The 26,341-nt window shown below is 35.7% G+C and overlaps 3 protein-coding genes across 3 annotated transcripts; 2 read left to right on the top strand and 1 right to left on the bottom strand.

Moving 5' to 3' along the window:
- Nucleotides 1-1,913: 1,913 nt before the first annotated feature.
- LOC135686502 (uncharacterized) lies at nt 1,914-5,107 on the top strand. The gene is made up of 6 exons (XM_089108892.1): nt 1,914-1,961; nt 2,583-2,707; nt 2,914-2,972; nt 3,710-3,745; nt 4,114-4,465; nt 4,782-5,107. Exons 1-6 carry the CDS (start codon nt 1,914-1,916, stop codon nt 4,891-4,893), a joined length of 732 nt encoding a protein of 243 aa, XP_088965018.1. The 3' UTR covers nt 4,894-5,107.
- Nucleotides 5,108-6,620: 1,513 nt separating this feature from the next.
- On the bottom strand, nt 6,621-8,950 carry LOC135686487 (uncharacterized). Its single transcript, XM_065202731.2, has one exon. The coding sequence runs from the start codon at nt 8,888-8,890 to the stop codon at nt 7,160-7,162; it is 1,731 nt and encodes a 576-aa protein (XP_065058803.2). The 5' UTR covers nt 8,891-8,950; the 3' UTR covers nt 6,621-7,159.
- Nucleotides 8,951-9,372: 422 nt separating this feature from the next.
- LOC135686484 (ATP-binding cassette sub-family E member 1) lies at nt 9,373-26,263 on the top strand. Its single transcript, XM_065202729.2, has 20 exons — nt 9,373-9,574; nt 10,349-10,434; nt 11,526-11,623; nt 13,542-13,659; nt 14,223-14,312; nt 14,554-14,601; nt 15,669-15,738; nt 16,417-16,513; nt 16,848-16,937; nt 18,726-18,847; nt 19,254-19,345; nt 19,561-19,618; nt 20,891-20,962; nt 21,168-21,227; nt 21,613-21,782; nt 22,268-22,327; nt 22,603-22,685; nt 23,294-23,416; nt 24,294-24,405; nt 26,118-26,263. The coding sequence occupies exons 1-20, from the start codon at nt 9,451-9,453 to the stop codon at nt 26,169-26,171; spliced, it is 1,827 nt and encodes a 608-aa protein (XP_065058801.2). The 5' UTR covers nt 9,373-9,450; the 3' UTR covers nt 26,172-26,263.
- The last annotated feature ends 78 nt before the right edge of the window (nt 26,264-26,341 follow it).

The raw sequence follows: 26,341 nt of genomic DNA, 5'->3' as shown, positions 1-26,341 counted from the left end.
TAAGTTCCGACTAGGCTGGCTGTCAGTGGCGTAATGGCAGGGGGGCCACGGGGGCCATGGGGGCCGGGGCCACCCCTGAATATGGGCGCAATTGGAGATAAGGGGCGCCAAAATTGTTTGCTGGTAAAATCTGGCTAGGAACATCAAAATTGATCGTACACGGGTACAACACTTAGCAGTAACTTGCTGTGAACAATCTAATAAAATGTGTGAGTCTACAATCGAAACACGTTGTTGTGTTGCCATGACCCAATAAACATTTGTGACATATATTGCTCCCTGTTGTGGTCAACAGACGATGTGTAGATTTCCAAGCTGCAGCTTCGAAGCCTGCTCTGAACATCGAGGAGGCGAAGGAAACAAGAAAGCGGAAGTAGGTTGTTAAGTTGTTGGTTTTGAATGAAGTGAATTGAAGAAAAAGTACAAATTAAGAACAATCCAGCCTCAGATTTGTGCAAAAATTAAGAACAGTCAACCTGAACCTAAAATTACTGGTTCTTATAAAGAAAAGAGTGAATACAGCATGCACATAGCGGCATACCCTCTACAATGCATATAAATGTGTGATGACACTAGCTGCATCCAAGTTTCCTGTGAAAGGTTATTCAGCCAGCTTAATATTGTTAAGAAAAGGCTGCGCTCCACTATCAGTCAACCAATTGCTATTGCTATTGATAATTTCAAGCGAAGAGAAAACTTTCCACTTGATTATGAGCAAGCCATTGACCAATTTGTCGATTCATCTGCACTTCTTCAAAAAGAGTTGATTCTCTGAGAACTAGAATAAATTTTGATCTTGATTCTTAACTCTTCATGAGATTTTCACGAGAGGAAATGTATGGATTCAACTGAGTCTGAATTTTAGGAATTAAAAACGATATAATGGTGCTGTTTAGCATATTGTTTTATTGTCAATTTTTATTGAATTATCCAAATTTAGGGCTTCCTTTTTAGTGGGTTTGGTTTTTAGTGGTTTTTAGTGGGTGTGCCCTAAACCAGGCCCTTTGAGTTTGCTTGTCACCCTCCGGTTTTGGCGCCAGGCCGCCCCTGCCCGTAGCCAAGGGGTGGCCACCCCTGGAGCAACTGTAGACCAGCTATTTGCCACCCCGAGAATTTTGTCTCTAAACTTTTTAATAGGATTTTTTGTCGTTTTCATTGGATTGTCGTGACAATTTGAGTTAAGTTAATACTGGCGGAAGGAAAATTAGTTACTGGGGTCTCTTATTACCCATTTAGAAGAAAAAAATTGCCGGAAGGTCTGCTTGGAACACGTTGGTCAGGGCAATTCAAAATCACAAATTATGCGAACAAAAATTTTGGAGACAATATTGTAGCATATAGACACGCACTGCTCAAATCAGGAGTTGTCAAAAAAAGAATGTTAGCTTCTGTTATGTTAAAAACACATACTTCTTGAGTTAGCCTAAAGAAACTATAAATTATTGCAAAAACAAGCGCTGAAAATTGTCTTAAAAATAAAACAATGGAGTCTAAATGGCAAAGACAGTGGCTTGGCCGAAGGATTGCTGCATCAGCTAGAAGAGGGTGTGGACGAGGAGGTGTTAATTTTTGTAAATTGCCTGCTGGTGGACATTTTAAAGCCAATAAACAATTCTGAAGCAGCTTCAATCTTTCAGACAAAATGTTGCCACAGCACTGTCTATAGTTCAAGCAGTGTAAAAGGACCTTTAGGAATGATATGTAAACTTGACTAAGGCTCAATGCATGAAAATGGTTGCTGATTTTCGAAAATGCAATAAAATTCCTTGAAGTCAGCATCATTCAGTAAAAAAGGGCACTGAAAAAGGACATTAAATTTTATGGAGAAAATCATCCCACTTTCCAGCTGTGAGCTGAGAGGTGAAATCCCATTCTTCTATAGAATCCTTTTGTGTTTTTAATTTTTCGTTTATATGGAAAACAAGCCAGCCAAGCTGCATGAGAAGTGGGATCTCACTGAGGTGGGATAAATATTTTCCCCATAAACGTTGGAAGCTGGGATGAAGCTATATGATTGGATGATATGAAAGGATGATTTTCTCCATATACAGCTGGAAGGTGGGATAGAATTTGCATGTAAACATTCGATGATTTTATCCCACCTGCCAGATTATGGGCTGAGAGGTGGGATAAATTTGCTCATATAAACAGGCCCTCTCTTAGGTGTTTTTATTGTGGGTTATAGTACACAGGTGCTAGGGTTGTTTGCAAAGGGATAGCGGTCACCATGTTCACAGCTAAGCAAAGCAATTTAGCACAAAACCAAGTAAAAAATACAGCCATCTAGAATGTTCCTGTTAAGCCCCGGTCAGCAAAAATTTGCAGGGTTTCAATAGCTTACAGGGAGATTTACAAATAATATTTGGTTTTTTATCAGAACCATCCTTTGTGTTTAGAAAAAGAATGAAAGTAAATAATTGTCAAGGGTTGATAAAGTTTGAATTGGCAAAATTTAACTCGGTAGAACTGACATAAAACCAAGAAAAAAATAACGAAAAAATCAATTAGAACGCAAACAATATAGGCTATGTAAATAGCCCCAATGCTAACACCATTTTTAAATGTCCGAAATTTTCTGACAGGAAAGCAAATATATTTACCCCCCTTTGAGACAAAAGGAGTGCCAATCAACCGATACAACGAAACACCGTATAAATAAAGGCTGCAGTTGGTATGCAGTGACATTTGACTGCGAACCGGACACAAGGTGAGTGGATAAAATGTTTAGAAAACAAATTCGTAAATGGTGTAAGAAAATCAGTTCGTAAATATGTAGTGTAAGTAAACGAGTTCGTAATGAATCCATTTTCAATTTGAACAGATCTTGATTGGTAGTATCATGCTCAACAAATGTACAACCGGCTACGAATCTCATTCAATCAAAAATTTAGAATCTCAATTTATTTCTTCAAGGTACAAAATGGATCTCAAACTTCTTGGTATTTTCCTTCTCTTGGCCGTTGCAGCCTACGGTAAGCATGATTTGTATTTCTTCGCATTTTAGAACGGATCTATAAAGAGGTTATCGATCTGTAGCTCATGGGTTCCAGATATTTCTATTTGTGTGTGATTTTTGGACTTTTATTTCTATTAGACTTTGTGCAGAAAGATATTGACAAGCTGTTTTGGAAAAGAAATGATAGCTCTTGGCATATGTTTGTACAAACCCAAATAATTTTCTGGCCATAGTAACTGTTACGGCCAAAACGATAATGATGTTGCTGTAATTTCCCGTAAAATATATGACATATAAAACACCGTTAAACGGCGATGAATTCAATATTTTTAAATACATAACAACAAAAACAAAATCTGGAAATAAAGTCTTTTAAATCACCATAGGTTTTTTCCATAGTTCAAATAGAATAATATTCTTAAAAAGTTCATAGTTAAATGACAAATCGTGAGAATTTAGTTTGCATCGCAGTAAAATTTCCTCATGCAACTAACTTGAAAATATTTAAATTGAAAATTCTTTCTTTCGGTTATTTGGTTACAGAGTAAAAACCATGAAATTCAGATTTTCTATTTAAAGTTTTAATTAATCTAAAAGCCATCCCACCATTTACCTGGGTATTCTTTTGCCACCACTTTGATGGCTGTCTTTATAAATATAATCTTGCTATATCATCGAGGAGGATGTGTTTAAAATCCTTTGGTATTTCTACCTTGAAAAATGTGGTAAAATTCTTTCAAATTCCTTTACCAGCTGCTTCCACAGAAGTTGAAGAGACTGAGGCTGAAGGTAAGAAAAACCAGTTTAACTTCGCTAACATAAGATTTTAGACCTTGGAAAGGCGTTCCTGACATAACCTTGTGTATTAAGACTCCCCGGTCTTTGAGCTTCGACCAGATAGGGATATTACTAGTTAAAAACAAATAAAAGAGTTGTGATGCATAATATTTGATGTTTCTAGTAAAAATCAAGGATGTTTTCGCTTTTATTGTGTAAATATAAAACTGAAAAACATTTGAAGCTTCAAAAGGTTCTTTATTTTTTGCCCTAAAGATTAAAATAAGTAACACAAACCGACTACCTTAATGTGAGAAGCATTCTCTATGCATTACTCTGTCTTAATTTTAGTCAGTTACACTATGTTTTAATTTCTGTAGCTCTTGATGAGCTGATGGAAGATGACAGTGAAGATCTTGCTGCTGACTTCGGCCTCGACGAAGAAGATCCACGTCGACGAAAAAGCAAGAAAATGCCATACTTCTCAAAAGGGAAGTATTGTGTCTGCAGCAAGAAACGACAGAGGGGAGATGAAGCAGAGGTATCCGAGGAGGATGTTGAGGACCATATTGACGATGTTGCCGATAATGTCGAAAATGCACTTGCTGATCCTAGACGGCGCTGCAGACCAAGCAAAAAGACCTTGCAAAAGGCATTGAGGAGACTAGTAGGACCATTCTTCAGACCTGAAACTCTTGGTTGCTATTGCACGCGAAACAAGGCTGTTGTCAGGTTGGTGTTATTGGTTTATCCATGCAACGGGATTTAAAGAAATTTCAGTACGACCTATTTGAAGTATTGACATTGAGGCAAATTTTGTGTCTGTTTAGTCATAGCATCTAGATTAGTAAAACAGCACTTTAAAGTGTCACTGAGTGTTAGTTGATGTGGGTTAGATTCAACTTTAAGTTTTGGAGAGCAAACCATTATCATTAATTCGGTTAGGACAAAAATCTTTCTTTCATTGTCACAAGGCTAGCAAAAAAATTTTATTCTAAAATCACTGCATCTCTTGAATCAAAGCTGGTCATAATAATTTATCTTCCAGGTTGTTGAACTACTTGCATCTTGCTCACTTCATTCACAACAAGCAGAAGAAGACCTTCATCAGACATGTTAAACATTTGGTTGCTCAAGTAAAAAAACAAAGAAGAATCTGAGCATGCTGGGCATTCATTTGGCGCTTTAAGCCTAACATTTACGTTTTTATTGGAAAACACGACCTTTAAAGGTTCAATCAATACTTAAATTTTGTTTTTACTCCGAGAAGATAAAAGCATCGACATTTTTTGTTAAAACATTTTTAAGATTTTTCTACTGAGAAAACCTGTGTATGCACCATGATCTTCAAATTGTACAGAGACCACTGGATAAGCTGTGTTTGTTGCTTCATCTGCTACTTACAGAATCAAATTGGGTGTAAAAATGGCAAGAAATGTGTAAGAAGGTTTCTGCTTCTTTGGTGGAGTAATTGCTCATTAGGTATCAGAATGTCTACAAGTTTCAGAGAATTTTTAAGAAAATATTTTGAAGAAAAATAAATTAAGATGATTTTGAAGAAGAATAAAAATGGTTCTACATCCTCAACCAATCTGAGGTGGCTATCAACAAACTGTACACCGTATCTGATCTAGTAAAAGCCTACACTTTGATAAACGCCCCCATTAAAAACCGAACTTGTTAAACTAAGTACCACCATCCTCAAAAAAACGCCCAGGGCTATTATTAGAAGCTTTGCAAAGGAGATGAATTTCGTTTCGATTTTGCGCATTGCCCTCGTTCTTGCTAAAGAAACATCATGCTTCAAGGAGATAAAATAAGCCGTGCCATGCAGGTTTGAAAAAATTGAATACCGTCAAACCGTTTGATGACAACAAGAAAGCTAGTCCATTTGAAATGGAAGATATTTCGACGAGGAGGAGCGTTTATTAACTGAAATGGGTTCATATAAAGAGGAGGGCAACTTTAAAAAATAAATTAGATATTGTACTTCTCAGATTTAGCGCAGATTGATTTGAAAAAATATCTTCAATGCAAAAACAATTCTAATAAACGCACCTCTCCAATAGTTGCCCCACCTAAAAGTCATAAATTTTATTAAACGCCCGGACGTTTGAAAGATAAAATATAATACACAATGAGGGATATCATTAATCTTCAATTAATGCATATAAAATGTAATTAATGCACTTAAAAGCACAAGCATTAACACCGTGCTTTGATTGAATATTTTTGTTGCTATTCAAAGCGTTTTTAAAATATGTTTCTATAAAATAATTCCATGCAACTGTTTTATGAAATAGAACTCAAGCATACCTGAGGAGACCGCAAGTGTCCCCGAAATCCGAAAAAATTGAAAATTCGTTAACCTTCTTTTCGCTTTTTACGTAATCCATAAATATCCTGGAAAAGCAAGCAATTCTGGTCTATATCAGACACCATTGTCCTGAAGAAGAAATTTTACAACATGCAAAATTTAGCAGCATGTAAAAATATCACTCTTCCGAAGCTTTAACATTACTTACATGCAGTGCTGATATGAAAAATTCAGAAATTACATCCTCTGTCGATGCTACTATAAATATGGGTTTGAATGTGTCACTAACTGTAAAGCGATGCCCAAAATATTTTGATAATCGATTTTCAGCTAATATGCCATCTACAAAAATATAATCAAAGAGCAAAAATAGGAAAGAGACACACAATGGAGATAAACAAGCGGTCCCAATTATCTGAATATTACAAAAAGGTAAGAAAAGTAATTCTGATAAGCATTTGAAGGGGGGCTACAAACTCCAACCCCTATGACTCTGTCAATACTTACATGAAGCATCCATCTTTTAAAGCTTCACCTGCACTTTCTTAAAACAATGAATCTATCATTGGACACTTTGAGAAGTCTTTAGTTGCTGAATAACAAAATCTGAACTAACTTAAAGTTGACTTACTCAACAAACTGACTCAAAAGTTGACTTGAGCTTTTACAACTGTGTGGGCTGAGAACTGATTTTTAGAAATCTGAGCTTCAAAATTAATGTCATCAACAACATCAGGCAACTATAAACATACATTTACAGTTGCATGTTTTTCTAATAAACAGATGGATATAGAATTGCTCTGTTAATTTATCTTAAATAATATTGAATGGTTTCTAGTGTCAAAGCTTAAAACATTAATACAGTCAGATACACACCTTATTAGTAAGTAACATGGAATCTCACTATTAATCCAATAACAAACATCATATGAAATATCAGACACACAAAAATCTGAGAAAAGGACCAAAAATGTCATGCAAGACTTGAAATCCATTTTCACCTAATTCAATTTAATCAATAACTATTTGAATTTATAACTTTTCATAATTACAACTATGTACTAAGCACTTAGCACTAAGTATTACAGCCTAGTGGTATTACTTAAAGGTTACAAAGACTCTTTTTCTGGTTTGGTTACCCTCTGCTTTTCTTTTTTCTTTATCCATTCTTGGTCAGAAACAGGAAAATTTTCTTTTAGATAAGAGTAAAACTGTTCTACACTTGAAGAACAAATATCAACTGCAAAACTGTGGTTTTTAGCAGTAAATATTTCTTGCAGAGAGAAATTCCTAAGTGCATCTGGGGCAACACTCCTTATGAAACCAATTTTGCATCTGAGCATTACTATTCGCATTTGAAGACAGGTAGGAAACTTCATGACGTCAGCTGCTGTTAGGTCTCCATGTCCTAGAATGAATTGTAGCCTTTCTTCCAAGTTCTCTACAACCCGGTTTTCAATGAATAAAATAGGAGATCTGTTCATCAGGTAGCCAATATTGTCAGCTGTAAAACCCCATGCTTGGAATAACTCTATCCTTTTCTCAACACATGTAGATTCTATGATCATTTTTGGACTGTGCTGTAAAATATTGTGGAGTTCAGCTTGTTCGCCAAGTGTTTTGTATATCCTTTGAATTTTTTCCTTAACATCTTTCTGATCTAGCTGTAAAAATATATCTGGATACTTTTGAATGAAGCTAGCCATGTCCTCTGTGTCAAAGAAAAAAGGTTCATCACCTAATAAGTGAAGTGTTCTAGTAAGTTGCTCTTTATCAGTACTAAAAAGTCTTGGACATTTTTTAAAGATCTCACTGACTTGAACATGTAGCTCCACAGCAAATGAAGCAACTGACGTAAAATTTTCATCAGTCTCATACTTTGTAGACACCGCTCCAAGTGATGTCTTTAACAGGCTCTCAATAAAGCTGCTCTTTCCAGCAGAGCTCTTCCAGCCAGGAAACCCAGTTGCAAATTTCAATGCACTTTTTGCACTATCACTGACATCAAAACAAATTAATATTGGATTCTGGTTGACTAAGTCAGATACATCCTTTTTCTTTAGTCCTATTGATCCTAAATGTTCCAATTTCCTTACAACATCATTGTAATTGAGACCAAACACAAAAGGAAAGTGCTGGAGCAGACGTGGTACATCAATTTTGAAGGACAAGAATAATTTGAGAAATTTTTCGACATTTTCTGACTCAATGCTCAGAAAACTTGGAAATACAATAGCTATTTTGAGGGCATCTACTTTGCTTAGGCCGTGACTATGAAGAAATTCATAACGACTTGTCAGCTCTGCATCTGATAATCCTAAAACATGAGCTTGGTTGTTTCTCAATTCGTTGATTAAATCTGAAGACGATTTTTCCTTTGCTTTTAATAAATAACTTTTATCTAAATTCTTTTCATCATTGGGGATTGTGTTAAAAATCCGTATAGCTTCTTGAATAGTCTTGCTTTCATGATTTCTCGCAGACAGCACCACTTCCTCTTGACGTACCGTTGATTCTTTTTTCTTTGAAGTACTCCAGCCCTTGCCTGGCTTTCTTTTTTTCTTCTTCTTTTCATTTCTATAGAAAAAAGGTTTTTCAAAAAGACCTTCCTTGAGGTTCAGCGTATTCGGGGCATAAATAAGAGGAAGGTTAACAGCGCGGCTCAATAATAAACTAGGCCCTTGCGTGGAACCGGCATCCTGTCTCGAGCTGGATGGTAAAGCTCCTTTTACATTTCCAGAACAGTAAGTTTTTAGCAAGATACCCAATCTTGAAGCAAATGGATTTACCGAAAGCGCTCTTATTTTTGCATTTAGGCTCGTTCTTTGCAGCGCCATCATTGCATAACACGCTCCGTGCAGAATTTCCCGAGCTGTTTATGACTATATATAGTTGTTGTTGTTTCTTGGGAAGCAAAAGAGGCGAAGCACAGGGGTAACAAATGTGAATTACAATCACTTTTCATATCTTTTCATATGATATCAAAATTATAATTTTGAGCAGCCATGCTTTGTAAAATAGTTTAATTGACAAAAGGAGCTTGATAACGCCAAAACTCTGCAATTCTTGGATACCGAGTCAGCAATAACGGCTAGAATTGATTCAAAACCTCCATTATTTTCATTAAGATAAAATAATAGTTCTATTATTTTATCATGTTTAATTTCATTTCCAACTATATTTCCAGGGTCAACTTGCATTACTTCTTTCATTTTTTCAGTAAAGTTTTAATTTAATATCAGCTGTTGAAACTATTTTTAAGAATTCAACTCTGGTATCCCTGTCCAATGTTAGTCATACACTAAGTACAAGGACTGAATGACTCTTCTTTTTCACATGGCCTTTTTCGGCCAGGAGTGAATACTTCGGCCACAAGAGAAAGGGCATTTTCTACAATACGATGATGTTTGGTCAGGCTCAAACTCAAGATAAACTTACTCGTATTGCTATCATCAATCCTGATCGATGTAAGCCCAAGAGATGCAGACAGGAATGCAAGAAGTCCTGTCCTGTTGTGAGACAAGGTAAGGTCTATCACAACTTCTACGGCCTAAATTCAAGAATATGGAATGCATATTAAGACATATTTACATTATTTATCAATTAAGGTATGTTATTTCATTACCATTATGCTAAGTGATATTTACTGGGAATTTTTCATTCCTTGATTTTGAATGATGATCGTTCGTATTGGATTGGATCAGGCCTAAGTTATATCGTAAAATAGACATTTCACATTGAAAGTCACGAGAATGAGATGTGTGGGATTTGGTTTTTCAGTCAAACTTTAAAAATATATACACTCCTTTGCTGTTATATCTTTTCTTGATAAATTTTAGCGCTGCAATAATAACCCTTTAACAAGTTGTAGAAATAGAAAATATCTTGTTAATTCAAATTCAAATTTTCAAATTCATTTTCATTTCAATTTAATTAAAGAAGAAAAAAGTTAACACTTAAAGAAGAAAACAATTGCCTATGGACATTTACGAGTTTGATAAACTACTATCATTAAAAAACAATTTTTATCAATTATTCTAATAGTTATGAAAAGTTTTATTCAACCTTGTCCTTTAATTGAAAAAAACAGTCATTGATTTTTTCAATCTCTGAATTTATTAGCATGATTTTTGTTTAGGTTGTTGAAAGTCAATAGCCTAAAATATATCTTATCAAGAAATATACTTCTTTTGTTTCAGTTAGTCCATTTCTATGCCTCTTGCAATACGTTATGTCAAAATGTTATGGTTTCTCTAAGTTCACCCAAAGTACTATTTGAGTCGAATATTTTAATGCAGGAAAGCTGTGCATTGAAGTGATGCCAACATCAAAACTTGCTTTCATATCAGAAACACTGTGCATTGGTTGTGGTATATGTATCAAGGTTTGTGCATTCACTATTAACAATATTGATGTATGATTTGCCAAATTTTTCTAAAGGTTCAAATTATATTATATTTATTGGCTAGTGGAACTGATCCTTTCTATGGTTCAATTTTCCCAGATCCCTCTACTTTTCTATTTATTTTGCTGTTTTTCCCTTTGTGTACATAAAACTTAGTAAGTGAGTATCCCATTTAACTCTGGTGGGTTGAACTCATCATAGTCAAAGTCAGAATATGGTGTAGTCAAATCTAGATTTCATTGTTAAGTAAATTACAACACTGGGTTGTCTTTTTTTAAACTAAACTCATGTTTTTTGTTGTGGTTCTTTTACTACAATTTTTCTCAAAACTGTGCTTCCAACCAATGTTTGAAAACAGAACTTTTTTTTAAGATATAAATTTCAAAGTTGTAAACTTAAAGGAGATCTCTAAAGTGATTAAGGGCATGTTATTCAAAATGGCCACCCATTTTCAAACAATTTGTGGTGGTTGTGTTAATGGGTGGTTGAGGTGTTTTTCTCATGATCTGAGGGTTTTGAGTCCCATCAGAATCACTTTCACAAGCCCCCAGCTTACTCAGCTACCCATCCTTTTAAGGTTGGTTTTCACATGCTATCTGTTGTTCTGCTGCCTTTAATTTTTAGAAATGTGTTTTCTCTTACAAACAAATTAATATATTTTTCCATTCATACTGTGTGGCCAATACTAAGGCTCTCACAGATTCCTTGATACCTGCCAAACATTTGATTATGTCAAATAAGTAGTCCAAAGCAGTTAGCTCCATTTACCTTTTTGGATGTGTATGTCTCGAATGATGCTTCTTGCTGCCCATTACATACAATATACATAAGTTGCCAGCTACCTTTTTACCATGGCTTTAAAAAAGGAGTGTGCATGATTTGTAATGGCCATCTCCCTGACCAATGCCAGCAACTTTTGTTGTGTCATTTTGGATTCTGTTATCATTTTGGAAGCAGACACTATTTTTTTCCTGATAATCAATTACTGACAATTAAGTGTATATACCTGATAATTGAATTAAATGTTATGTCTTATGTTAACATGTTTTCTTATATTTATGATGTAACAGAAATGTCCATTTGAAGCTGTAACAATTATCAACTTGCCAAGCAACTTAGAAAAGGACACCACACATAGATATGGAGCAAATTCTTTCAAACTTCACAGGTAGTACCTGTTTATTTATCGCCATTAAGGATATATCACTGGTTGTATGTTGTTCTATAAGTCTATAATATCTTATGGTTATCTCCTTATAATTTATATTAGAAAAGTGAGAGATTTTTGCCCTAATTTTTAAGGCAAACTATTAAGTCCTACCCATTGTGGCAAGCAACCATGTAAATATATGAAATCACACCCCTCTGGGGAAGAAAGGTAAAAATAGACTGCTTCTCAAGTACCTAACACTTGTTAATTGTTTCTCACCATTTTAATGATCTTTATTTTACCCGTATTTTGATTTATATTTTTGGATGAATTGACAAAATCCTAATGTGAATATATAATAAGTCTTTATTATGTGTATGAATAATTAGTATTTTCAGTAATGGTTGAAACATTTACAGTCTTTGTTGTTTGATGTGTGCGATCGCACGTGCACGCATCGGCATACGCATGGCACCAATAATGCGAGCGATTGATCGCACGCATGAGTTGTATATTTGACCGTCGTTTTTAACCTGAATAAAATTGTTTTCTTCAAAGAAACATTGGAGGTTTTGTTTTTCATAAGCTGAGCAAAATCTGCTAATTCTTTAAATAGTACCTATTTTGCTTTCTTTCGTGGCTTATCGCTTTGCTTTGTTCAAATTTTCCCTGAAACATGGCGGTCGTCAGGTCGTGTCCAAAACTTTTTCCTTCCCGTTTTCGCCATTATCGGGGTAAATATCGACAAAATTGCTCAAAAGAAAATGGTCTTTTTTATCATAGATGCAAGAGGCAGGCAACGAATAGACCCGCAAAAAGATCTTCTGATAATCAAGGTTAATATCAGTCTAGTGATGTATATAGGAAAATTCATAAAAGGGGCAAGAAATTTAGATTTTCTGGCAAAAATTTTATAAGAGCTTTTGTTTCTTCAAAATTTTGTACATAACTTCATGTAAAGTCACGTGTCATAAATCATACTACTGAAAGAGATTGCCAATCTGATTCAGAACAACAGAAGAGATTACCATATTCAGCTTTAAAATATTTTCTCTCAAAAAGTACCATTTGGATTTAAATAGACAACAATGAGAATTTCCGATCAGATCAGAAGTTTTCCAAGAAAATAGCAGTCTAGCTGAACAGGGGGGGGGAGTTTGTCGTTTTGCCCTGCCCCTCAATCCTCCCTTTATCTACGCCACTGTATCAATCAATATTTCCCTATAGTTGTCCTGTAATGTCGAATGTTCTCGGAATGAACACAGCAGAAACACTCAAGCTCTCTGCAAATCGCCCCAGGGCCTCAAGGTGTAGGGGGCCTTATAAAGTAATGAATTCTGTTTTTTAATAAAATTGATTAAAAGTAACAAAATTATGCCCATAAACAGTAAAACATTTTAAGCAAATGAACGAATTTAAGCTAGTTTAAAGGGCGTAGTCGCAAAAATTTTTTGCTCGCTTCCCTCGCAGGGACCTAGTTTTCCGCTTTTGCCCCAGGGCCTCCAAGTCTCTAGAAGGCCATGCGTGCAAGTTTGAAACAGTGACAAAACAGTCGCAGTTCGCCCTTTCCTTTATGCTAGCACTTTGGAACCAAGCTAATTTTGCTCTGCCATACGGAATGGTTTTGACCCTGTTACGAAAGAGAACAAATTTTGTACCGACGCGGTTCCGTTTTTGAACAGGACTGTGCAAACGGGGTCCGAAATAGCCTGATTTTTAAGAGTGTGAATTGCACGCATGAAAGAGATAATGCGTGTGGTTTGCGACACGCATGGTGATTTTCTTATGACGAAGACTGCATTTATTCTTTGAACATAACATTTAAAGTATTGTGTTTAGTAGCTAGTGACTTGGTATTTTACAGGTACTGTGTTTCAAAATTATTCGCTGAACCTTTGCATGTCTTGTTTTCCAATCAGTATCAATTTCTTTATAGGCTGCCAACACCGAGACCAGGAGAAGTACTTGGTTTGGTTGGGACCAATGGTATTGGCAAATCAACTGCTTTGAAGATTCTAGCTGGGAAGCTAAAACCTAATCTTGGTCGATTCGGGGTGGGTTGATTTATTGCTTATGGTCTAATATAAATATGTTTTTGTTTCAATCAACACTGAAGATGATGCTAGAGCTTGTGTGCAGATGGCAGCTGATAGAATAAGAACTGTTGGGAAAAGGAAATTTTTTGTCTAGGCAAGGTTTTTTGCTCAAAATTTTTAAACAGTCAGACAATATTTCATGGATCTAAGCATTATATAATTTTTGGTTGTATTCCTTTGTTTGTTAAGTTTATTATAATCATTTACCATATTTGGTTTCTAGGTAAACTAATAAATATCCATGAAGTAAAGGAAGCCAAGTTGGTCTTTGGTCATCCTAAATCTTTCCTGGTCCCTCTTCTTTTTACCAAAAATACCAGAAAACAGATATTGCCTTTCCCATTCAGCTGTTATATATCTATATATAAAGCTATCTATCTTGCCATAAAAATTTTGAAGGTTCGAATCATTCTTAGTATCTGTTCAGTATTTGAGGAAATGGCCACTTGTTAACAAAGCCACATCTGACAACATTCTACAAAATCCACCTAAGATATTTATTTGATTGCTTTTCATTCCAGGGTCCACCTGACTGGTCAGAAATTTTGCAATATTTCAGGGGCTCAGAATTGCAAAATTATTTTACAAAAGTTTTAGAAGATGATCTTAAGGTGAGAAAAAATAAGTTTCTTACTAAGATTTTCAATGACCTGATTACTGCATGGCATGCAGTCCATTTTGTTTCATAGTTCGTTTATAGTTACAGTTAAAAACCATAAATGTTTTAATATTTTTATTGGCTATTGAAATCTTTTAACATACCCTACAAGAGTTTAAATATGAAACACTGGTGACAGGATTACATATAGGATTTGAAAATTTAATTTAGCATTGCATATTATTTGTTTTTAGGCAATCATCAAGCCTCAATATGTCGATCAAATTCCAAAAGCAGTCCATGTAAGTAATAATGCTTTCTCGCAGTTTCAATTATGACATAATTTATTTATAATGTAAATCAACAAAAAGGTGGAATTTGAAAAGCATCATAAATTGGTATTTTATTTGACTTTTATTATGTTCTTGAAAGCTATAGTCCAGCCATTCTTAACCTCTAGGTCGCAACAAGATTTCATCCGACCTGGTTGTACTCTTACCTCAAAAATACTTTTGGCTTTCACTTTCAAAATCTGGAATTTGATTTAGTTTTGTATTTTCTGTTCTGCTCTTATATCTTCTTTATCCCTGCAGTTCATGATAATATGTGTCCTGTTTACCAGTTATTGGTCTATTGGTCTGAAAGGAAGTATCAAAATAGGAAATATTTTATCATTTGAACAATTTATAGACAAATACTAATCTGATTTGACAGAGTTGAAATGTAAAAAAAATTAAGACACAATTTCTAAACACCATCATCATTTATTTCAAGTGGTTGTTGACATAGACAGCATGACCTGACACTTTCCTCCACTTTGTGCGATCCAAGGTCCAAGGCCAGATATCTTTAGTTCATGTAGCTCATGCCTTCGCATGTGACAGCATTTATGGCTGGGGCTTATGGGTATAGAAGATAACACAAAATAACAGGCCTGCCTATCGTATCTCATATTTAGCCAGGTAAATATGAGATTTGAATTTAATTTTGAGCAGCTTTTTAGCATAAGCTATGTAAAAGTTGAAAACTCAGGGGCCCCGGAAGAAAATCTACATCTTTTTATGGCCAGGCACTCCAAATACTTAAGAACTCCTGGCTATAATCCTTTGATTAGATGGTTGGTTGTGGTGGTGCTTATATCTTTATGTGTTATTGGATAGGGGGTTTCAAATTAAATACATTAAAGTAGTAGTAAAAATGATATAGCTTCTTACTGAGTAATGCACCATAAGAACATGGTTTGTGAAAACCATTTAATACAAATTACCTTTCTCATACCTCAGGCAAATTTCTTTTTCAATACAAATGATGTGAGAAATCCATTTTCCAAAGATCTTAAACTTATGTCGTTCTATATCCATTTTATCAGGGGAGCGTCCAGGTAATGTTGGATAAGAAGGATGAAAGAGATTCGCAAGAGGAAGTGTGTACACTTTTCGGTAGGCATTGCTTAGTAAGCATTTATTAGCTTGCAAAAAGTGATTGATTTTTCAAAACTTCTTTGCAGTGGCGGACACTTGGGTGGGGGGCGAGGGGGGCGACCGTCACCTCCAATACTTTAGAGGACAATGGCATTTTGTTCTAAAACAATGGGAAATGTGACGTCATCTTATTAAAAAATTAGGTCCCCCAATATTTGTCCAAGTTTCCGCCCCTGCTTCTTTGTTATCAACCACATTGTGTATTGGATGTGGTATCAGGTGGACCAAAGATTTTAAAGTGGCAAGTACTTCCAAACTTTTTGTAACTTAACATGTGTTATTTTTAAGGGTTTTATTGCTAGATTTAACATTTCTTTAAGAGCGTTAGACAGTCGATGATTTTCATGAAAAACCATTTTTCGCTATTTTTCATTGCTTTTTGCTTCGAAAAAAAATTTTATAAGATTTTGTAGTCAAGATAAAAGTTGATATATTTTACAATATAATTGTCAAAAATATCTAGATAATTAGACTTTTAGGAGTTTGCCTCTTTGTAACAAAACAGGGTTCGTTGAAAAAGGCTTAGAGATTGTATTTAAAAGGCTAACTTTTACATTTGAAACAAAAACTTTCTACAGAAAGTGTATCAAACTCGGAAATTAAGGTGTCGTTTGCATAGTTATTTTTGGCTTCCAGATCTGAACAGCGTTCGTGATAGGAATGTAGATGAGTTGTCCGGAGGGGAGCTTCAGCGTTTCGCCTGCGCAGTTGTGTGTATTCAGCAGGCAGATGTGTAAGTATCAGTATTCAATCATTTGATTTGCATAGCTCCGGCTAAGTGGGCTTCTAGAACTTGAAATAAACGGAGAGCTTAAGGCCTTCTTACAATGATTGTGATCTGAAAAAAGAAAATACTTCTTTTAGCCATCATTTGAGCAATATTTGATGTCTCTGATCATCTGCTGTAGACATCAAAACTTTTGTTCTCTGTAGTCACCAAGCTAGACTTTAGAGTTGCCAGCAGTCTTTGCAGCGTACATTCCAGAGTTTTTCCTCAATACAGCAGTCTTTGCAGCGTACCTTCCTTAATTCCTATCCTGTTTCCAAATGATCTCGATCTTTTGCAGTTACATGTTTGACGAACCGTCGAGTTACTTGGATGTCAAACAAAGGCTCAAAGCTGCTGTTGCGATCAGAAGTCTTAGTCATTCTGACAAGTATGTATTTCTTCGTTCTCATTCATCAGTTTTGCACTATTTTCTGCTCAAACGTTTAGCATAGAAAATCCCTCAAACCTTCTTTACTTTAGAGGAGAATTCTTTAGATTGGGGACGTCCCTTCACATTTGCAATGTTTATTCGTGGTGCAATGATAAGTTCTCCCATAGTCAATAGAGAAAACTCTGGTCTGGAAGCCTTTTGTTCTAACTCTTTGTTCGTGTTTATTGCAATCACGTGACCTAAGTAAGGGGACGCGTGAAAACAGGTGTATAGGGCTGTTGTTAAGTTTTGAATGTTTCTCGAGAATTACAATCTGTTCTGTGCTGATATTATTGAAACTATGGTCAGCTCATATTGTGCAGTTCAGGGATGAGGCATTTCTGTCATCACTCTTACTCGGAAGTAAGATTTCTTAGAACTTCGCGACGCAATTGACAAGATTTTTTGGCTTGAATAGACGGTATAAAAAGAATTACACGACTGTAAAAAATTATTTTAAGCGTCACATTGAATCTGGAGATGTTTTTATTTGCGAGAACATCGGCGTGGGGAAAAATGGGGTGGGTTAGTTGCAACTCCCCTCTCAGACAAAACTGTCACATTTCCGGCTCCACTCGGACAATTCTATCTCAATAAAGAAACGATTTTCGGGGAAGATCCATGCTTAGCCCCCCTAAACGTCGTACATCCGCTACGCGCCTGGCGAGAACCATAACCAATTAAGAAAGTTAAGAAAGTGTAAATTCTATGTTTCTCAAAAAGTCACATTTTGTAGTATGTTCAAGCGAAGTGAGGGCTTCAAGTATTGCAATCTTGAATGTCCTGTCTAGACCTGATAAGAGTTTTGAAACAAAAATACAAGCCTTCGTGGAACATTGATGAAGTCGAGTACGTTGCTGATACAGATATGGTTGAAATTTGAAGAGTCAAAATAGGGTGTGTTCAAAAAACTTGTGAAAGAATTGTTAGAGGAATACACAAAGGACATACAACAGGGCGCCCTCACCATCATCATTTTGGACCAAGGTCCGAGATAACGGGGAACCAGGGAGCCTTGCCAAACAAAAAAACTAATAGCATAAGTAAAATACTTTTTTTTTCTAAGACTTGGCTGTTGCTACATTTATTAATCAGGGCTTCAAAACCCCATCCAAAAAAATGAACAAAAGGTTGTATCTCGGTCTCTGTTTGGACAGAACAAAAAATATTCAACGAAGGAACATTAGTATTATTTGAAAAGTTGATAGATGAAAAAGCAATAGATTAATCAGATTCAGCTTTTTTGCATCCACATTTGATCAGCCATCATCTATTTTAGGGTTTGAAAAGTGTTTCTTGAAAGTAAATATTTTTAATTGCGAAGACAGCCTTTGAAACGCAGAAAATTGTTTAATCTGACTCGTGCAATAACCAACTTTGTCAAAAGCCCAAATATCATTGTTTTTGACACTTATGGGTCTCCTGTGTGCGCTGGGCTTCACGAAACTGTCTGCATCTGCTATTGCGAGAGAAGAAAATGTTTTATCTTGTCCCTTTACTTAGGTCACGTGATTAAAATAAAAGTGTTTTCAAGTTCTAGATAAGAACAAAAGAACAAAACAATAGGCTTCCAGACCAGAGTTTTTTTCTATTGACTATGGTTCTCCGATGCGCTTTTGCTGCTCTTCTGCAATCCAATTACACAACCAACCCGTATTATCCTCCTTAATGCTTCTCTTTTGCGGTTCCCACTGTTTCTAGCATATTTTAATGATGTTCTTCTTACTTGATTTATTTCCCTTTCAGATATATTATTGTTGTTGAACACGATCTGAGTGTGCTGGACTACCTATCTGACTTCATCTGCTGCTTATATGGAACTCCCGGAGTCTACGGTGTAGTCACTATGCCCTTCTCTGTGCGTGAAGGTAAGTTGCTCCTCATTGGCTGATCTATCTTCCAAGTCCTCGTTTTCTTTTTCTGATACTGTAGTAGAGACAAATGTCATCTACCTTGTAACCAGGCGTTTATTTAGGCGTTTGGGTTAACATCCCTATCTAAGATCATTAATAGTAAAGCTAACACTTAGGAATGCTAATTATGGCAAGGAATGGTTTTCATTGTTGATAAATATGAAGGTAAATGTTCAAGTTTGGACGAAACCGACACATGCACGTGTAACTAACGAACTTCGATTGTTTGTTTCTAAAGATCGGTGTGATTGTATCTGGCTGTTGTTTGCTCATACCTGTCATTTTTGTGGCTTTTTTCTATAGTGTGCAATTCACAAATATTTGTTTTTTATTCTTTGAGCACTTTAATTGTCTCTTTTAGGAATAAATATATTTCTGGATGGGTTTGTTCCAACCGAAAACCTGCGATTCAGGGAAACTTCTCTGACATTTAGAGTATCTGAGACTGCCGAGGTGACTTTCCTCTCATTTTTCAATTTCATGATCTCTTCCAGCGACAATGGTCTATTTGTCCTTTTCTTGCCTCATTGCTATTCAGATTGTTGTTCTAAAGTTACTGCAAAGTTATTAGAAAAGACTTTTTCAGTCAAATGAAAAGCTTCTTTTGGCACCGCTTCCTTCTTAGCTTTTTGATGATTTGATGTGAGTGACTTAGAATCTTGTTTCAGGAAGAAGAAATGAAGAGAATGCGTCGCTACAAGTACCCAAATATGACAAAAGTTCTAAGTATGTTCATTTCATATTAATGTGTTAAGAGGTTGTTTTATAGTGTCCCTTCACTCGGAAAAACTGTCCCCTTTGCAAATAAACCCGCGTCTCAGCTTCTTTGAATTAATATGAATCCAGGGGCATCATATTGTTAAATATAATTTTGCTCAAATAAGCACAGAGATTCAGGCACTTAACTGCTCGAAGTTTTATATGAAGTTTGCATTGAACTTTGAATCGTTATAATTTTTATCTGAAGAGTGGTTTCATCCTATGCATTTTTCTGCATATTTGAATTAATAATTTGATAAGGTGCACATGAAGGTCCTTTGAACATTTTTAGAGACCCAGGTGAAGCATTTTTGCAAACCTTTCCTGTTAGATAAGAGCTTATGTAAGGGCATGTGAAACAACCGTGCGTTTAGTATCGCAATTCTGAAAATACAACAGAAAGGGAAACATAACATGCGAAAGCACATTTTGTCCTACATTCCGGAGTATGAGTGTCGGATAATGACCTAAAGGTAAGCTCAAAGGAAAGGCAAAAAGAGATGCAAAGAAAAGTGCTTAATTATGTTATATTTTCGCTTTTTGTGCCATTTTCGAATATGTGTATCATGAAAGCTTTTTGAAGATAGCAGGGTTCTTAAAATTATTGTGTATAAAAATGGTTTTCCTCCTCCGACTCTCATCAGGTTAGAAATTTTTTATACTGACCAATAAGGTCTTATCTATGGTCCACTTGTTTTGAAAGTGCTCTCTCTTTTCCTGGATCAACAGCGTAACGAGGATAGGTGGCTAGTTTTGTTTCGCTATCTTGTTTTAACCGTCCCAATGTTGCCACTGCTGTGTGAAAACAAACACAAGCTAAAACTGAAAATGCTGGATGGACGGGAAGGAGCATTTAAATCAGGGATCAAGCCTTGACTCGAACCTACAACCTTTTGCACTGTAGGCAAGCGCTCCAGGTACTTGGCTAATTCACCGTATGACTAATTATGACGAATAAATGGCTAAATGGTATGCCCAAAGATGGATCAAAAACGTTAAAGTAGGCAAACCTTACAGGAAATTTCGGAAGGAAAAATGAAAACAATCCCCACATGCACTATCTTAATATCTCTCTGTTAAAGATCTACCTTAAAACATCATCAATATTATCAAAAAGCCCCCATTCAGTACAGTAAATAATTAATTTTCTAGGCCTGGCTGTATGTCCTCATATATTGAAACAATTTCTGTTACACAATTAACTTGCTTTACGACGAAGTCTTCATATTATGTTTGCAGAGAAGTTCAAGCTTGTTGTTAACGAGGGTGAATTTACCGATTCTGAAATTCTGGTTCTTCTTGGAGAAAATGGTGAGTCGTGTTTAGATCTTAAAGTGCTTATCGTCTCTGTGAGTCATCTTTTGTGCTAAATTGCAATCCCAAGAATACTTTACAGTTTTTTTGCTATTATTCATATTACTTCTCAGTTTAAAACATGCAGATTTCCTTGCAAGACTTTTAATTATGTGCCCTACTCGATTTTACTTTGTTGGTATTAGTAATATTATGATTTTAGGAACTGGTAAAACCACGTTCATCCGGATGTTGGCTGGAATTCTTGGACCTGATAACGACGGTATGACCTGGTGTTCTGCAAACATATTTGCCTGGGAATACCTTCAGATTTTGTTGTAATAATTGTTTCTTCTACTTATTCATAACAATGTAAGGTTTGAATTTTTTCATTTTTTATAAGATACCTTAGTCTCTTACAGTTGCCATAGCTATGATACAAATGTTAATAGATATTAGTTCATAAAATTTAGAATAAATTGATGATATCAACAAGTTCTAGTTTCAAAATGCTATGTTTCGAGTTTTGGCAAAGGTAGTCAAATTTAATCGTCAGTTATTTTAGTGATTTATTATAATCAGAGATTTCTTCTGCTGGATGTATAGCGTCAATTGAAGACTTTGAAATTTTTATTAGTTTATTCAAGTAAAATTTTCAAACTTTTTAGTCGACATTCCTCAGCTTAACGTGAGCTACAAACCGCAAAAGATCAGCCCGAAGTCTCAAGGGACTGTGCGAATGCTGCTGCATGCAAAGATTCGAGACTCTTATATTCATCCCCAGTTCATTGCTGACGTCATCAAACCTTTGCAAATTGAGAGTATCTTTGATCAGGAGGTATGCTTGGAACATATACTTGTTTTTAATACAGGCTTATCATTTTCCATTTGAAATGGCTGTTGAGTCAGGAAAAATTTTGAGAAAATGTAAAATTAGCTTTTTATTAAAAAAATAGGGATTTAAAAAGCACCAAAAGTGAAAAGTCGTTGATATTGAAGCGACCTAATTTTTGTTTTATTTCATTATTCTTTTTTTAACATTGAGCTCAGCTGAGCCACTTACAAAATTTTGTATTTTGATATGTTAATGTGTAGCATGTATGAAATCATTTCATTCAGTAAAGAAGGACATTGATAGTTCGAAAGTAAAATTTTTTTGAAAGGATAAAGGATAGTTGCTACTTTTTCTTGCTTATCAAGGATTGGAACCTTTTTATGATTTTGAACGAAAAGACACTCTCAGTGAATATTTGTTCCTTCTCATCCGTTGATGTTCTACAATTCTATGGAATGTTTTATTCTTTGGTTTTTTTTCCAACACAGGTGCAAAACCTTTCCGGTGGTGAGTTACAAAGAGTGGCTCTTACAATCTGTCTCGGAAAGGTAATTCTTGACTCAGCTTACTTCAAAATCCAAGTAGCCTTGTGTAACCTTGTTTCTTGATCCTGTTTTTGTCTTATTTGGTTCACTTTTGCCTAAAAACATCCTATACTACAGTGCTGATTAAAGTTATTTTGATGACAACAATCTGCATGTTGATAATCTGGATGCGCTGCAAAAAAAGTAAGACCTTAGTGATCTATGCAAATAATTCTAAAAAGGCAATTGCCGGTTCATTTTTCTGTGTAATATTTTCAGTTATATTTCGAATCTTGCAGCCGGCTGATATTTATCTTATTGACGAGCCCTCTGCCTATTTGGACTCAGAGCAACGTCTTCATGCTGCCAAGGTTATCAAAAGGTATTTTCTTTGATATAATCTGCATCTTTATTACTTCTGTCTATATATACAATTTATCAGACACTTTTGACAGTCACATGAACGTTTTTTAAATAGATCGGAAATCAGGTAGAATAGGCACAGCCTCCTAATTTTACATCGATTGCAAATAATTATTTTGGTCAAGCTGAATGTTTCTTTGAAGTTTGAGACTTTAAGCAAAATGTTACATTGAATGGACTTTAGGGTGATATTCGTGAGTGTTTGAGTCAAACTTATTTTCAAACTGTAGGTTTTATAATTATCATCATCGTCATCAATATTTGCAATGTGTTTAATTTAAGTTTCTTTGATTCTAATATTGTATGTTTCCCTGTGGACTCGCGCTGTTTCTGCGTACTCTTACAGCTAACGATTTCTTTCATTAAAAAAGTTTAAGAAATTGAATTTTTCTTAAAATTTAAGATAAGTAAAATTCTCTTTTCTCTCGTTTGAATTAATTTAGTCCCCTTTCTCCTACGCTGCGCGCCCAATTCTCAAAATGATTTTGCTTCTGAGTATACCAAAAATGACTCAAGATTGACCCTGGTTACTGCCAATTTGTAAGAACTGACTGTTTCTCTCCCTAGATTCATCTTGCATGCTAAGAAGACAGCATTTGTTGTGGAGCACGATTTCATAATGGCTACCTATTTGGCAGATCGTGTTGTTGTCTTCGAGGGTGAACCTTCTGTTTCAACACTGGCCAACAGGTGTGTCACGTGCTAAAGATTCACCTTCAACATAACCTGAAATATTTGTTAGCAAACTTGTGTCTGGTCTAGTATATCGTTTGCAAAAACGTTATCTATAAGAGTGATGGCTTTTGAATGGTACAGATGCATGTTTACCAGACTTGGCTGTAGGCAATGTAATTCGGCTTTCCTGTCTTTAGAAATTAAAAGCTTGTTTTCATATCGTATTTCGTCCTACTCCCTCCCATGTCTGAATTCAACAAATTTACGATATATGAAACCTAGACGTCGTATTCTATTTCTCTTCATCCGAGGAAATTGTCTCCCATAAAGAATAAGTCGTGGTTTAAGTTATGGGGAATATTCTGGCCTAAATAGGCCTGGCCTAAAATCGAGCATGAAACAAAATGGGTTCAAGTGTGATCAAATAAAGACTTTGGTTTATAATTAATGAACGATAAAAGTTATACATATATAGACAGAGGAAGGACTCAGCTCCCACTGCTTTCACGTTCGTTTCTCTACTTGATTAAAAAAATATTTATTTATCAAAACATTATACTCCCAAAAACTCAGAATTAAGAAATGATACCTCTATCCCTATAAAGGTAAAAAGTCTATCCATTTTCTCCCAAAACCATGTTTAAAGTTGTTCAAGTCGGCTGCCAGTCAATGTTGAAGCCCAGTTTCTTTCAGTCGTCTTTGAGCAGATAGGACGACACTTGCTCCCCTCGACCTTTTTATAGAAGGTAGATAACGTTGTTCATTCTTCCTTGTGTGAATGGTTTGTAGAACTTTTCTTGTTTTTTGCTGAATGCGTGGTTTATTTTATTTTTTACAAGAATGTGTTTAGTTTTTCACCTTGAGAATTTATGAATTTTTTTCCGATTTTCAGCCCGCAGTCTATGTTGTCTGGAATGAACAAGTTTCTGCAGTCTCTGGATATTACATTTAGACGTGATCCAACAAACTTCCGACCAAGAATCAACAAACTCAACTCTGTTAAGGTATGTCTTGCTTTTTCTATTAATATCTTGATATTTTTTAACTATATGCAGGACATATCACCAGGGCCGTCACTGGCGGGGGGGGCGAGGGTGCAGCAGAACCCCCCCCCCCCCCCCCTTTAGAAAATTCCTCTCGGCAAACTTTCGAAAAGTAGTTTTGTCGGGTTTTGCTTTTTAAAGTTCCCAAAGCAATAGCTTTAGCAAACAGTGGTGATGAGATGAGGAAAAGACCGAAAAAGTATCACCCAAAAGCCCTCAGCAATTAAAAATGAGCACAGATAGCGCTATGGATATCACGGAGAGGCAAGCGTCCCCCAGAAATTTCAAATGACTCCCTGTCGGCAGCCAGGCTCTAGAACCTAGCAAACAATTGTCGGCATATCAAGGGCCACCAAATTTCTACCTAAAGTTTGAGGAAAAGTGAAAGTTTATTGAAAAACTCTGAACGCTGATCCTGGAGGTAATGGAAGCTCCTGTGGACAGGACCGCCGAGAGGAGGAGCAAGGAGGCAAATTCCCCCAGGGCCTTGGGGTCTAGGGGGCCTCATAAAATAATTAATTCCATTTTAAGAGTAGAATCAATGAAACGTTGCAAAAAGTATGCCTAAAAATGGTAAAACGTTCTAAACGATTGTCAGAAGTGACTGCAAAAAATATTCTGAAATGCATTTAAGTAATCTAAAGGGCGTGGTCGTGAAAAATTTCTCGCCTTTTGGTCCCTCCCAAAGGCCCCCGAATCCTTTCGGTGGCCCTGCCTCCGAGATTTGCTCATACAAAGTAAGGTTCTATTTCAACGTGCTGAAATATCTGAAAAATGAGGGTATCTCATTGCTGAAAGCTTGACTTCTAGAGTAAAATCAAAAAAGGTACTCTCAGGTACTCCGGCAAAGAAAATTACGACGCGAAAATCGAAGTAATGATTGGCTGACGGGAACATACACATTGATAAATAAAATAAACTGCGTCAAAATGCCACACCCAAAAATTGTTTCATTTTAGGCAAATTGGTGACTGACACCCCCCTTAAGTGAAAGTGTTTAGCGACGACCCTGCATGTCACTATCTCATGTTAATTCCCTCACACAAAAAAACAAGGAAATCTTTGCACACTAACACACCCAGATTTGAAGATTTTAAAACATACCTCTTCACGTAAGATGGTCTCCGTTAGTAGATACTGTAGTTTCCAGATTCACACTGGCAAAAATTACCTTTAATTTTATATTCTCGTGTGATTTATTGTAATATTTGAATTATCGAAATTTGAATGCCTGCCACCATCAAACCTCAAACGATCAAAAAGCAAAGACCTCATGGGGTATTTGGCTGAAAACTATGAAATATAATAGAAAAACTGACTTCATCTCGTTCAAATGGACCACGATTGTACAAGCAAGTTGATTCGCATGAGGCTGCAACCGAAAAGTTCGGAAATTTTTCCGGGAAGTTTCGAAAGATTATTGATGAAAATTTTCGCACAGGCAAGAATTTAAATGTACCCTGAAGAGATCATATGGGAGCATAAAGTTTTCGGTCAATCTCATGGGAAGAATTTTGTTTTTCTGAGTGTAAGTTTTATTTGAAAATGGCAAAGAGAAGGATATGAATCAGCAGGAGAGTATCGATATTTCGTTAGGTTAATTTATTTCTAGTTAGACATTTTGTAGCATAATACTTGCAGCAGGTATCAAAATGCCTTGTTTTTTCTTGCAGGATTCGGAGCAGAAGAAAAGTGGTAACTTCTTTTTCATGGATTCGGACTCATAAATTAAGAGAAGCTGATCTAAATAGCAGAAATACTCTCAAATTCGTTGAATTTATGTTGGTGGTAATATGCTATATCTAAAGATGTCGATTTATTGTCGCCTTTTCTTTTGTATGCGGTAAACTAATGCGACCTGATCGCTGCTGCTCAGATTCATTTCTTTTCATGTAGA

Source organism: Rhopilema esculentum, chromosome 6 (assembly GCF_057945365.1).
Source record: "Rhopilema esculentum isolate cy_ngs chromosome 6, ASM5794536v1, whole genome shotgun sequence".
Taxonomy (NCBI): Eukaryota; Metazoa; Cnidaria; class Scyphozoa; order Rhizostomeae; family Rhizostomatidae; genus Rhopilema; species Rhopilema esculentum.
The sequence above is the reverse complement of the archived record's forward strand: the minus strand, read 5'-3'. Positions and strand labels throughout refer to the sequence as shown.

What these genes read in the sequence shown, in the direction of transcription:
- LOC135686502 (XM_089108892.1), top strand. Translation starts at nt 1,914, where the DNA reads ATGGAAAACAAGCCAGCCAAGCTGCATGAGAAGTGGGATCTCACTGAG. An exon ending in AGAAGTGGGATCTCACTGAG is followed by an intron (nt 1,962 to 2,582) that starts GTGGGATAAATA and finishes ATTTTCTGACAG; the next exon opens with GAAAGCAAATATATTTACCC. An exon ending in GACTGCGAACCGGACACAAG is followed by an intron (nt 2,708 to 2,913) that starts GTGAGTGGATAA and finishes TATTTCTTCAAG; the next exon opens with GTACAAAATGGATCTCAAAC.
- LOC135686487 (XM_065202731.2), bottom strand. Translation starts at nt 8,890, where the DNA reads ATGATGGCGCTGCAAAGAACGAGCCTAAATGCAAAAATAAGAGCGCTT.
- LOC135686484 (XM_065202729.2), top strand. Translation starts at nt 9,451, where the DNA reads ATGATGTTTGGTCAGGCTCAAACTCAAGATAAACTTACTCGTATTGCT. An exon ending in GCCCTTCTCTGTGCGTGAAG is followed by an intron (nt 18,848 to 19,253) that starts GTAAGTTGCTCC and finishes TGTCTCTTTTAG; the next exon opens with GAATAAATATATTTCTGGAT. An exon ending in GAGTATCTGAGACTGCCGAG is followed by an intron (nt 19,346 to 19,560) that starts GTGACTTTCCTC and finishes ATCTTGTTTCAG; the next exon opens with GAAGAAGAAATGAAGAGAAT.